This window comes from Oncorhynchus tshawytscha, linkage group LG29 (genome assembly GCF_018296145.1).
Source record: "Oncorhynchus tshawytscha isolate Ot180627B linkage group LG29, Otsh_v2.0, whole genome shotgun sequence".
Classification (NCBI taxonomy): Eukaryota; Metazoa; Chordata; class Actinopteri; order Salmoniformes; family Salmonidae; genus Oncorhynchus; species Oncorhynchus tshawytscha.
In genome coordinates, this window is record NC_056457.1 from 22,002,444 (window position 1) to 22,016,034 (window position 13,591).

Sequence of the window (13,591 nt, forward strand, 5' to 3'; positions counted from 1 at the left end):
ACTGCCAGATGGTGAAGCATGACTCATCACTCCAGAAAACGCGTTCCCACTGCTCCAGAGTCCAATGTCTTTACAGTACTCCTGCCGACGCTTGGCATTGCTCATGGTGATGTTAGGCTTGTGTGCAGCTGCTCAGCCATAGAAACCAATTTCATGAAGCTCCCGACCAACAGTTCTTGTGCTAGAGTTGCTTCCAGAGGCACTTTGGTACTCGGTAGTAGGTTTTGCAACCGAGGACAGACGATTTTTATGCACTCTGAGCTTGTGTGGCCTACCACTTCGCGGCAGAGGCGTTGTTGCTCTTAGACATTTCCACTTCACAATAACAGCATCTACAGTTAACCAGGGCAGCTTTAGCAGGGCAAAAACTTAGTTAACCAGGGCAGATCGAGCAGGGAAGAAATTTGACAAACAGACTTGTTGGAAAGGTGGCATAGGATGCCACGTTGAAAATCACTGAGCTCTTCAGAAAGGCCATTCTACTGTCAATGTTTATCTACGGAGATTGCATGGCTGTGTGCTCAATTTTATACACCTGTCAGCAACGGGTGTGGCTGAAATAACCAAATCAACTTATTTGAAGGAGTGTCTAAAAAAACGTGTATATATATAGTGTATGTTACAAATTACAATTTGTATGATATGTTATGAATTGCAATTTGTACAATATGTTCTGAATTTTAAATATGTGTAATATGTTACGAATTCCAATTAGTTGTGGATAACGTTAGCTAGGTGGCTAACGTTAGCTAGGTGGCTAACGTTAGCTAGGTGGCTAACGTTAGCTAGGTGGCTAACGTTAGCTAGGTGGCTAACGTTAGCTAGGTGGCTAACGTTAGCTAGGTGGCTAACGTTAGCTAGGTGGCTAACGTTAGCTAGGTGGCTAACGTTAGCTAGGTGGCTAACGTTAGCTAGGTGGCTAACGTTAGCTAGGTGGCTAACGTTAGCTAGGTTATTGGTTATGGGTTAAGGTTAGGGTTAGGGGAAGGGTTAGCTGACATGCTAAGTAGTTGCAAAGTAGCTAAAAAAAAGTAGTAAGTAGTTGCAAAGTAAGTAGTTTCAAAATTCTAAAGTTGTCCATAATGATGCGATTTGAACATGCAACCTTTGGGTTGCTAGACATTAGTGTTATACGCCAACCCATCCACCCCGACCAACCACGCTCCTTTCTTTTTTGCCTTCTGTCTTATGTAACCATACAAAGCATAACATATCATACTAGTTTGAGTGTCCTGGATTTTCATTTACTATGTTACATCTAGTCTATGAGACCAGCCTGTTCTGTCAGGATACTACTGTGAGCTTCAGAAGGTGAATCCATCACCTCTCATCTCACACTTTGTGGAAATTAATATGGTCAGCACTGGGGGGTGGTCACACATGACACTTTACTTTCTTAGAAACCATGTAGAGGTCTATTTTTTGTTTAAGTGCAATTTATTCCCTATCATTTAGAATTCTAAAGGTTTGTTTGGTAAAGTACTTTTGGCTAAAAAAAACAGGCTAGCAAACAATTTTGTTATTCTCCCTGTCTTTTATGCTTCTTACTTCCTGCTTAGGCCTTACTGGCGGAGAGAAGAATCTCATTTGCATATCATTGATTCCTCATGTCCTCTCTTCTTGCCTCCTTCTCAAAAGCCATCCCTTCCCTCTGCCCTTCTCATCCAATGGCTTTTGAGAAGGTCTCGATGAGAGAGGAAGTAAGGAATCAAGGAAATGCAATTGAGATTGTCCCTGGATTTTTGATCTCCCAGTGGGGATGGCTGAACCTAAGGAAGGGTGTTTTCACACTTGGTCCTTTTCAGTCAATTTTTGTGAACTCAGTGCAGTTAGCTTATTTTTTGTGTGCAGTGTGAACACTCCAAAGGAACTCAGACCCCTCAAAAGAGCCCTCGAAGTGAACCATCTCGAGAGGTGATCCGAGTTCGGTTTACTTAAATTCCGAGGTATAGTTCCCTTTTGTAGGGCAATGTGAACACAAAGCTCCCCAGGTTCACTTGTCATTATTCCCGCACTACACACTAGACTACTGCTACACCGTTCCCCCTTCCATAAACCCTCACACTTGATTACTGAAACACCGTTCTCCCTGCCATAAACCCTCACACTAGACCACTGCAACACCGTTCTCCCTCCCATAAACCCTCACACTAGACCACTGCAACACTGTTTCCCCCGCCATAAACCCTCACACTAGACTACTGAAACACCGTTCTCCCTGCCATAAACCCTCACACTAGACCACTGCAACACCGTTCTCCCTGCCATAAACCCTCACACTAGACCACTGCAACACTGTTTCCCCTGCCATAAACTCTCACATTGGTGCCACAAAAGAGAGAAGATTATGTGCTTCATAAACTGTTTAAGAGAGCTTCATAAACTGTTTATTTCGATTGTGGGGTTTTAATAGTGTGAGAAGACAACAACATATTTGCTGAGAATCACAACATGATGCAAATTCAATTCTAGCTCTTAAAGGGGCAGTAGACTACTTGGAATGTACAATTTTCAATGACAGCATTATTTAATCTGCAGTTATTCTTCTGTTATTTATTATGTTACCAATAATATTTACATGTTAAAAGTATTTTCTGATTTCAATTATTATGTTTCATATTTTATCTAAATGCAATCTATTGGCTTCTGAAATGTAAGTATGCATTTCTAGATGTCCGATAACACATTCTGATGAAATGGCTTGTCCTGCATTGAGTGTAACGAAGTGCAGGACAAGCCATTTCATCGGAACATGTTATCAGACAGCTATAAATACATACTTACATTTTGGAAGCCAATAGATTGCATTTAAATAAAAATATGATACAAAATAATTGTGCATTGAGTGAATGTTGGAAAAAGATATTGGTTCCTTTCTAAACATAGCAATGTGAATGCAAAGAGAACTCGGACCACAAAATGGGTGAAGTGAACTGGTAATAGAGTTGAGTCCTCATTCAAAGGCAAGGGCAGTGTGAATACAAAGAGAACTGAGTACTTTAGCCTTTTTCTTTTTACCCCAGAGTTCACTTTAAAGAGGACTCAGATCGGTTATTTTAAAGAGGACTATACTGTATGTGAAAACACTCTAAGACTGTCGCTCACTGTCCACTGGCATGGGGTGCTGAACTTCAGAATTGAGATTATGTTGCTGTCCACTTCACTTGGGCTGAATCTCAAATTGCGGGTTTTACAACTGGTTAATTTGGAGCTTGTTTTATAATTCCAGGGTCTTCCTTTTGGTCACAAGCTAGGCGTTGACCATTTACGTTGCATTCTGTGAGGGACTATTCTCCGCTACAGGTGGTTTTTCCCACTGAAAAAGCAACAGCGGGCACCAAAATGAGTTTGTGAATGCTGGCCCCATATAGAGGGGACTGTCTAACGTCTCATGGCAGAGGAAGACTCAGTCAAATTGGCAAGCTGACAGCCATTGGCCATGTGGCAGATCTTAAACCTTTGGTTGGATGTCCACTTGAAAGTTCATAAATTAGATGGAATCCATCATGAGTATGAAATGATATGAATTGACAGGTGCCATAGCAAAGTATTATAATTTTCAATGGTAGGTTTTGGAGAGTTGGGTAAATTGCATTTCCCTTGTAAGCTAGCCCTCAACATAATTCAAGTTAGGTTATTTTTAAAGTCATTCTAGATTCACAATATTTTTGTGATGCTGCAGTATTGGATGGTGCAATTGCTACATAGTCATATCTAATGTGGTGGAAGCTTGTGGTAGCCCAAGGGAGTCCCTCTGACTCAAATCAAATGTATTTGTTACATGCTTCATAAATAACATGTGTAGCCCCACAGAGTGAAATACTTACTTAAGGGCCCTACACCGTGTCAATGTGCAAGGGTATGAGGTAATTAAGATAGATATGTACACATACCTGTATATACAGTTGAAGTCGGAAGTGTACATACACCTTAGCCAAATACATTTATACTCAGTGGTTCACAATTCCTGACATTTAATCCTCGTAAAAATGTCCTGTCTTAGGTCAGTTAGGATCACCACTATATTTTAAGAATGTGAAATGTCAGAATAATAGTAGAGAGAATGATTTAGTTCAGTTTTTATTTTTTTCATCACATTCCCAGTGGGTCAGAAGTTTACATACACTCAATTAGTATTTGGTAGCATTGCCTTTCAATAGTTTAGCTTGGGTCAAACATTTTGGGTAGCCTTCCACAAGCTTCCCACAATAAGTTGGGTGAATTTTGGCCCATTCCTCCTGACAGCTGGTATAACTGAGTCAGGTTTGTAGGCCTCCTTGCTCACACACGCTTTTTAAGTTCTGCCCAAAAATCTTCTATAAGATTGAGGTCAGGGCTTTGTGATGGCCACTCCAGTACCTGGACTTTGTTGTCCTTAATCCATTTTGCCACAACTTTGGAAGTATGCTTGGGGTCATTGTCCATTTGGAAGACCCATTTACGACCAAGCTTTAACTTCCTGATTGATGTCTTGAGCTGTTGCTTCAATATATTCACATAATTTTCATACCTCATGATGACCTCTATTTTGTGAAGTGCACCAGTCCCTCCTGCAGCAAAGCACCCCCACAACATGATGCTGCCACCCCCGTGCTTCACTGTTGGCATGGTGTTCTTCGGCTTGCAAGCACCCCCCTTTTTCCTCCAAACATAACGATGGTCATTATGGCCAAACAGTTCTATTTTTGTTTCATCAGACCAGAGGACAGTTCTCCAAAAAGTATGATCTTTGTCCCCATATGCAGTTGCAAACCGTAGCCTAGCTTTTTATAGCGGTTTTGGAGCAGTGGTGTCTTCCTTGCTGAGCGGCCTTTCAGGTTATGTCGATATAGGACTTGTTTTACTGTGGCTATAGATACTTTTGTACCTGTTTCCTCCAGCATCTTCACAAGGTCCTTTGCTGTTGTTCTGGGATTGATTTGCACTTTTTGCACCGAAGTACATTCATCTCTAGGAGACAGAACACGTCTCCTTCCTGAGCAGTATGATGGCTGCGTGGTCCCATGGTGTTTGTACTTGCGTACTATTGTTTGTACAGATGAACGTGGTACCTTCAGGTGTTTGGAAATTGCTCCCAAGGATGAACCATACTTGTGGTCTACAATTTTTTTTCTGAGGTCTTGGCTGATTTCTTTTGATATTCCCATGACACTGAGTTTGAAGGTAGGCTTTGAAATACATCCACAGGTACACCTCCAATTGACTTAAATGATATCAGTAAGCCAATCAGAAGCTTCTAAAGCCATTCTGGATTTTTCTAAGCTGTTTAAAGGCACAGTCAACTTACTGTATGTAAACTTCTGTCCCACTGGAATTGTGATACAGTGTGTGAAATAATCTGTCTGTAAACAATTGTTGGAAAAATGACTTGTGTCATGCACAAAGTAAATGTCCTAACCGACTTGCCAAAACTATAGTTTGTTAACAAGACATTTGTGGAGTGGTTTAAAAACTGCTTTTAATGACGCCAATATAAGTGTATGTAAACTTCCGACTTCAACTCTACGTAGGGATAAAGTGACTAAGCAACAGGATAGATAATAAACAGTAACTGTAGCATATGCATTGACTCAAATGAGTTAGTGTAAAAAGGGTCCATGCAGATTGTCCGGATAGGTATTGGTTAACTATTTAACCAACAATTTAGCAGTCTTATGGCGTGGGTATAGACTCTTAGAAAAAAAGGTGCTATCTAGAACCTAGAAGGTTTATTTGGCTGTCCCCATAGAAGAACCCTTTGAAGAACCCTGTTGGGTTCCATGTAGAACCTTTTCCCCAGAGGATTCTACATGGAACCCAAAAGAGTTCTACCATGGGACTAAAAAGGGTTATCCTATAGGGAGAGCCGAAGATCCCTTTTGGAACCCTTTTTTCTAAGAGTATAGAACCTGTTAAGCGTCCTGTTGGTTCCCGACTGATGTGGTCTGTGAACTTCAGTCCTATATGCTACCCACGCCCCTCTCTATTAGCGCATAGAGATTCCAGTCAACACCTACTGTGTGACCAGTGGGCATTGAACATAGAAAGGAAAGGTTTTTTTCCGTAGTTGTAGTGCTTGCATTGTATGTATTTCTTATACTCAGAACGTTATCTGTCACGACTTCCACCGACGTCGGTCCCTCTCCTTGTTCGGGCGGCGTTTGGCGGTCGACGTCACCGGTCTTCTAGCCATCGCTGACCCATCTTTAATATTTACCGTTGGTTATTGGTCAAGTGTATTTGTTTACCTTGTGCCTATTTTTTTGTAAAGTACGTCTCTCACTCATTTTGCTCTCCTGCGCCAGACTTCATGCACCAGCTACACTCACCTTCTGACAGTTATCAAACATTTGGCCACAAATGTTAAGCCTGCTAAAGCTTTTAACACGGTTAAACTATGATGCAATGGGTCTACACAGTTCAGAGATATCACTCCAAATCATCCTGTTGTAGGTTTGGAATGTAGGATAGATAGGACTATTGCTATTATTGCTCCAACATGAATAGACACTAGATGTGTTGATCATGGCCCCTTGCTATGTTGTAGATCAGGGATGGGAAACTGGCAGCACGTGGCTGAAGGCTATCTGATCAATTCCCCTCCCCCCAAAATAAAACTTAGTCAAGGTCTCAACCTAATGTTGAGAGTTAGTAGAATACATAAGGTGCAATTTCGAAATTTGGTTGTGCATCAGCAGTTTTTCTTTTGTTATGTCAGTCACTGATAGTCAGTCAATTAGCCCATGTCAGCAAAAACATGTTATGATGTGGGTAGCATACCCTCGAGCAACTGAGGCCCAGCAGTTTTTTTTTGCCCATCCCTGTAAATGTGCCCATCCCTGTAAATGCATTTTGTAGCTGCCTCAATTATGTTTGTTACGATTTCTCCAGTGGCCCAGGAAACGTTTGGTATAAACAAATATATCATAAACTCATTTATTGTGACAGGGGACCGACCAATGGTATATTCATCATGTTTACATCCACCTCACTGTGGAAATGCGTTTGTGATTCATGTTAACTTATTTTTTTGGTACTCATTGTGTTTACAGACACAAATTGTAGCCTATAAATGAAGCTGAGGAAATGTATTGAAATGAAAAATAAGATGAGTCAAAGCTTCAGCCAGCCAGTCCATGGGAAATGTAATATGAATCGTTATTCCTGTGGCAGCAAGCACAACACGCGCCGACGATCAATTCTCGGTAGCGGCGCGAGACCGGGAGCGGACTTCTGTTCCATTCAAACAAAATAGGACTGGACCAGCCTCTCGAGGGAATGTGAAGCGGACGTGGTAGTCTCCCACATTATGGAAATTATACATGATAGACTTTGTGAACAACTCTAGTTACCTCAATGTTTTATGGCTACATCTTTTACAGCTACTGAAAAGACACGCACTCAGCCATTAATCAACAGGATATTGAATACAAAGGCAACGCATGTGTCTGATCAATGCGTAGTAAGCCCAAACGCTCGTGAACTACTTGCCAAACCCAGGGTCTCGCATAACTGACGGAGACAGTTGCAGAAGCGATCCAAAAGTCAAACGAAGAGAAAATACTGAAATAATAGGATCCTTTCTACGGAGAAATGAAGGAAAAGAATCTGATTGAGACTGCGAAAATGCAGGGAAACGTAATGGTAAGAGATGTGTTTTGCTGATTTGAAATGTCAGCTTGAAACGATGTGTTCGCTTATAAGCGGAACCGTCTTTGCAAGGTGTTGGTTTCAGCGTGCGTTTGGAGCGTTTGAATAACTGTGCTGAATAGTAAATGCATTGGAAACGTGATCTAAGACTCTCTTTGTACTAAAATGGGATTATACCCCTCTGCTGTAGCCAGTCTGCCCATTTATCGTAGCCTTGTTGCTGCCTGAGATGACATTATTTTAGAGACAGCTCACACCCATGCAAGGGGATATGATTTAACATTATACCTCCTCTCCCATGTGCTTTGCGGTTGTATAGTCTACAGCACAAAGTATGAGAATGGCGCCAAGTGTAATGACGAAAACATTACATTATTAAAGTTTTCTAGTTCTCTTTTTCCATAGGGCACTGATTGATATTAATGCTGGGTTCAATAATAAACTCTATTTTCTTTATGTTCTCCTCATGAAGATTTGAGGGCAGAACTAACCATTTGCTCTATCTCGGTTAGCTCTTGGAAGGGCTCATTTCGTTTAAACCACACCTAAAGTTGTGAATCTCGGGATATTGCCATCTGTCCGAACGGAACTGCTGTGTACCTCTGTTATGCATGTGTTTGGGATTTCCAATCTCCAGGTGTCAGGAGTCACTGGCTCCTTTTACTGAATACACATTCAGGTAACAACCTGGGACCCCTGTGTGAAAGCCTTACCTGCCGTATTTATTTTTAAGTAAGCAAATTGGGATTTAACAGATGGCTCCTGTGTTTATGTGAATATCTTCACTATTGCCTAGTAATATTTACATAATATTTTGTATATTATGAAAAGATTACATTTCCATTTAAATCGGAACATTGAAAAGAGCAGAGGAAAGTGTACACCACAGCAACATCACTAGTCAGCATGCATTATTTCATTCTTGTATCTGTTTCCTAGAAATAGTGTGACGGCGGGAAGATTGAGCTGTAATTCCAGGTCTACCGACAGTCCATTTTCCTTGTCAGCTTGTCCTTTTCACTTAACCCCAGAACCCCTGCATTCTGTTAAACCCAACAGCCTACATGGGGTGGCAGGGTAGCCTAGTGGTTGGAGCGTTGGACTAGTAACCCGGAAGGTTGCAAGTTCAAACCCCCTAGCTGACAAGGTATAAATCAGGCAGTTAACCCTTCTAGGCTGTCATTGAAAATAAGAATTTGTTCTTAACTGACTTGCCTAGTAAAATAAAAAAATAAACCTGGCTGTCCTTACAATTCTTCACTTGACAGAACTATGAACAGAATTTAGTTGTGCCACTTGATAGCCTCTCGCCTTTCCAATATTGGACCAATGGTTTGAAATATCAATTGATTTATTGATTCGCATGATTGATTGATTGATTTACCTGTAAAATTGTTTGACCTTGAAGGTCCCTGGTAGTAGCTCTTGGCCAGATAGAAAATGTGCACTCCATAGGGTAACATTAGAAATGCCATCAAGCCTCGTAAATTACAATTGACAGTTTGACTACTTTGCACTGACACATAAATCTGTTATTCCTGGAAAATAAGCCTTGACTCAAGGCAGAAGGACAAATAATGGTAAATAGGGAATCATGCTGCGTTCACGTCTGTCATGACAGGGCTAACTATCTCAAATGCACGTTGGACTACCACGAAGCACGCCAGGGGATCTACAGTTGGAAGTCGGAAGTTTACATACACTTAGGTTGGAGTCATTAAAACTTGTTTTTCAACCACACCACAAATTTCTTGTTAACAAACTATAGTTTTGGCAGGTCAGTTAGGACATCTACTTTGTGCATGAGACAAGTCATTTTTCCAACAATTGTTTACAGATTATTTCACTTATAATTCACTGTATCACAATTCCAGTGGGTCAGAAGTTTACATACACTAAGTTGACTGTGCCTTTAAACAGCTTGGAAAATTCCAGAAAATGATGTCATGGCTTTAGAAGCTTCTGATAGGCTAATTGACATCATTTGAGTCATTTTGAGGTGTACCTGTGGATGTATTTCAAGGCCTACCTTCAAACTCCGTGCCTCTTTGCTTGACATCATGGGAATATAAAAATAAATGAACCAAGACCTCAGAAAAACATTGAAGACCTCTGCTAGTCTTGTTCATCCTTGGGAGCAATTTCCAAACACCTTCAACTGTATATTCTGTAGTGAAGTAAATAGCTGTACTGTCTGAACACTTCTAAATAGGGGTTAAAAACACTAGTTATAAAAGTACTAACTAATCAATTACTACACAATGGACACTGAGCTTTTATAAAATGTGTATTGTGTGTGAATCTGGTCTACAATGACCAGAAGACCAATAGCTAGCTCTTTCATCATACCTAGCACTCTAAAGTGTTGCCCTGATGTCTACAATAACAATAATACTGTCCCTACCATGCCATTCTGGTAGCCCATTAACCATCCCCTTATATGGCCCTAACCCTCTCTGTGTGTCTCCTTGGCAGGTTGCTCCGAGTGGAAGTCGGTGGCAGACCATCCATTTTCAACCAGCTAAGTTGGTTGTCCTCCAGCACTTTCCTCTGTTTACTGCTGGTTGCTCTCTGCCACCAAAAACAGGCCTTCAAGGGCACAGTGGGCAGTGTTGTCGAACCACTAATGATTTTCTGCTGTTGGCTGAAATGAAATGCATTTGTATCCACAGTGTTATCTCTTTAAAGTGGAGAAATACCAACCACTCCATCCCTCCCTGGCCCGTCTGTTGCGGTTATTATTTCAGTCTCAATTGAAACTGAGAGAGCACTCATGATGAGGGTTTGTCAGGTCTCCTTTTAGTGACTTTAAACAGTATGTACAGCAGGGTTCCCCAGGTGCCCGCAGGCTGAATTTGGCCCGCAGGTGGTTTTATATGGCCCCCCCAAGCTTTCCGAGCAAAAAAAAACCTAAAACACAAGGAAATCATCTCCAAGTGATTTTAATCCAATAAATCTGTTCCCAAGTAATAATGAAGACATAATGAAGACATTATTCATATACAAATGTAAGCAATTATTATGTTTTAGTCAAACATATCAGTTTGGGCTTCTTGTGGTCAATTTTCAGTCTACAAATTATTTGTAATTATGTTCCGACCATCCGCTCAAGAAAAAATTGTCCCATGGCTGAATCTTTTTGATGATCCCTGATGTACAGTATGTTTGCACTGGTGTTCTGATGCAGGTGTTCAGATTCCTTCTCTCAGCCCATTAGATAGACATGTTGTTGTAGTGTCTTCTAAACAATACAATTTAAACTCAATTGTTTTCTAGAAATCTTCCCTATACTAAATGCAGATGTATTTGAATCATGAAGAAGGCCTAATTTTGGCTCCACAGACAGCTGTTTGGTTTATTATGCTCCTTGTATCCCCTTGGGGCTGATGAGGAGAGTTCTGACGGAGGACCACTCGGCATGATTAGGTGCTCGACTACACACTTAATGCATTCATCACAGATCTCATGCCAGTCCTGGTGAGCTATGGGCGTGTCCCAACAGTCTGAAGTGGCTTTCCTTATCTACTTTCCTTCATCTGCAGAGGATCTAAAACACATCAGGACTTATGGGTGTGTCCCAACAGTCTGAAATGGCTTCCTTCCTACCCTTGCCTCCTTTCCTTCATCTGCAGAGGATCTGAAAACACAGGATCGGTGAAAGCAACACACAAGTAGCCTAGCTGACTTGATGAACCCTTCCTTCAGTGTGGATGAAGGAAAGGACATGAGGAAAGAGGGCAGAGGGAAAACACTTAGGACCACAGTGGCTAGGCACCAGCTTGCAATAAAAGGCATTGGAACGGTTGCCCCTCCTGTTAAGTGGGTGGCCTGCATTCACAGCCACTCACGTCGTTTGTTTGATTGGGGTCGGCCCAGTACGACGTTGGAGGTGCGGGTCTAGGAACAAGGGCTGTGATTTATAGTGACCTTTAAGTGGGCCAACATTTCTCAACGCTGTTATCGTGCAGCTGTAACGTTTCATTAGGCACGCTGGAATCCATCAAACACAATTGTCTCTCTCAATGGCCATGCATGTGAGGACTGGAGAGAGCCACCATTGTACATGCAACGTATTTATACAGGCTGGTTGATGGCTTGAGAGCACAACCGTTAGTTTAACATTTTTCAAAAATCTTATATGAACAGTTTATTTCTTTAAAGATATAAAAATGTAAACCTAAAAGATTCCAACTGTGTCTGAAAGGCAAAAAAAGGAAATTGGCATGTACCGTACATACATTATATTTGGGGGGTTATCTCTCTATCGTCAAATGATGGGCACTCATCTCAAAGGAATTAAGTTTCATTTTCCTCTTTTTCAAGTGGCACACTTTCTCTCTTCTGAAATGCCATGTTTACCCAGCACTTAGGTGAGTCGCCGATATATCTCTATTTGACTCTGCCAAGAGGACTTGAAGAATATCTAAGTGAGTCTTGTACAGTCAGTCACACTGTAGAGACAACAATTGGACCCTTAGCGGCAGTGTAATTAAGGATAATCCTCGGCTGTTTACATAATTAAAACACTCTTTTTGAAGTTCTGTCAGATAGGTCGATCTATATCTCCAGGGATGTTACCCTGCTCCTTTTTGATAATCCAAACACATTAATGTGAGATTTAAAAAAAATAATAATAATAATCTGCTGCATTATCAATGTATTATACGCTGAAATGTATACAGTACTGTACTGCATTGTGCAGTACCACTTATGGGCATTTCCATGTAAAAGGACCCATGAGCACCAACGTGTGAAGTTCATAGGAGCACATCAAATTGGTTGTCAAATGAAAGCTAAGAGTCTATATTTGGGGAAATTAAGGCATAAATATTTTTTTTAGCCATTTACCATCCTTAAAATAAAAGCTTTGATTTGTGGATAAACAGATGGGAAAGGGGGTCTTAGAAAACATCTACCAGAAAAAGTCTTAAAATGTATCAGAAATACATCAAAACACAATAATGTTGTTGTAAAAGCTCCTGCCAACGAATATCAACTTTTTGGGTGACCTGACCAAGGAAATATGAGTTATAGATCTCTCATTCTCATTGACAGCAAGTGTAAGAAGTGGTAGATCTGTTCTATGTGCGCTGTTTCTATGCTCCCCGTTCTTCAGTTTAGTTTTTTTTATTTTCGGTTTTGTACACCAGCTTCAAACAGCTGAAAATATATTTCACAGTGGTTTAGATGGTAGATTGCTACTGTTATTTTTCACTGTCTTTTTACTGTTGTTTTTATTTCTTTACTTACCTATTGTTGACCTAATACCTTTTTTTGCACTATTGGTTAGAGCCTGTAAGTAAGCATTTCACTGTACGGTCTACAACTGTTGCATTCGGCACATGTGACAAACTTTGATTTGATTTGATTCTCTACACTATACAATGCTTGTTTTGTCACATAAACTTAAATTTGGCAAGCTATTAGATTTTTAGTAATCAGGAAATGACTGATTGATTTCCACATATTGCACCTTTAAGTGACTAAAACTCGTAATTCTGATACCAAATTGTTAACGGAATTACCAAAAAATCTGTAACGGAAACTCAATTGGTTACCAGGAGTAATGTTGATGTCCAAAGACGAGCCGGACTGGACCTAATCTGAACCTATTATAGACATATGTTTCACAAGTTTGGATAGCACAGAATAGTGAGTAGAGCACGTACCATACAGTACTCTACAGTGGGTAGAGCAGAGTACAGTGCATTAGAGTACAGTACCATTCAATACAATAGTGCAGTACAGTACAATACTGCACTCTACTGTACTGTACTCTACTGCACTGTACTCTTATGCGCTGCACTCTACTGCACTGTACTCTTATGCGCTGTACTCTACTGCACTGTACTCTAATGCACTGTACTCTACTCTACTGCACTCTACTAACATAATAATAACAATGTATGCCATTTAGCAGATGCTTTTATCCAAAGCGGCTTAATCATGTGTGCATACATTT

At 40.7% G+C, this 13,591-nt stretch overlaps 1 protein-coding gene across 2 annotated transcripts in view; it reads left to right on the forward strand.

The window, feature by feature from the left end:
• Window positions 1-13,591, forward strand: part of LOC112227747 (dipeptidyl aminopeptidase-like protein 6) — a 356,992-nt gene that overhangs the window by 47,553 nt on the left and 295,848 nt on the right. The window contains exon 1 of one of the 2 annotated variants that reach the window (XM_042308488.1): window positions 7,224-7,623. The exons of the other annotated variant lie outside the window; for it this stretch is intronic. Within the exon in view, the coding sequence (XP_042164422.1) occupies window positions 7,573-7,623 (51 nt within the window). The 5' untranslated portion in view covers window positions 7,224-7,572. Of the gene's footprint in view, window positions 1-7,223; window positions 7,624-13,591 lie in introns of those variants that run through there. 2 annotated transcript variants of the gene reach the window in all.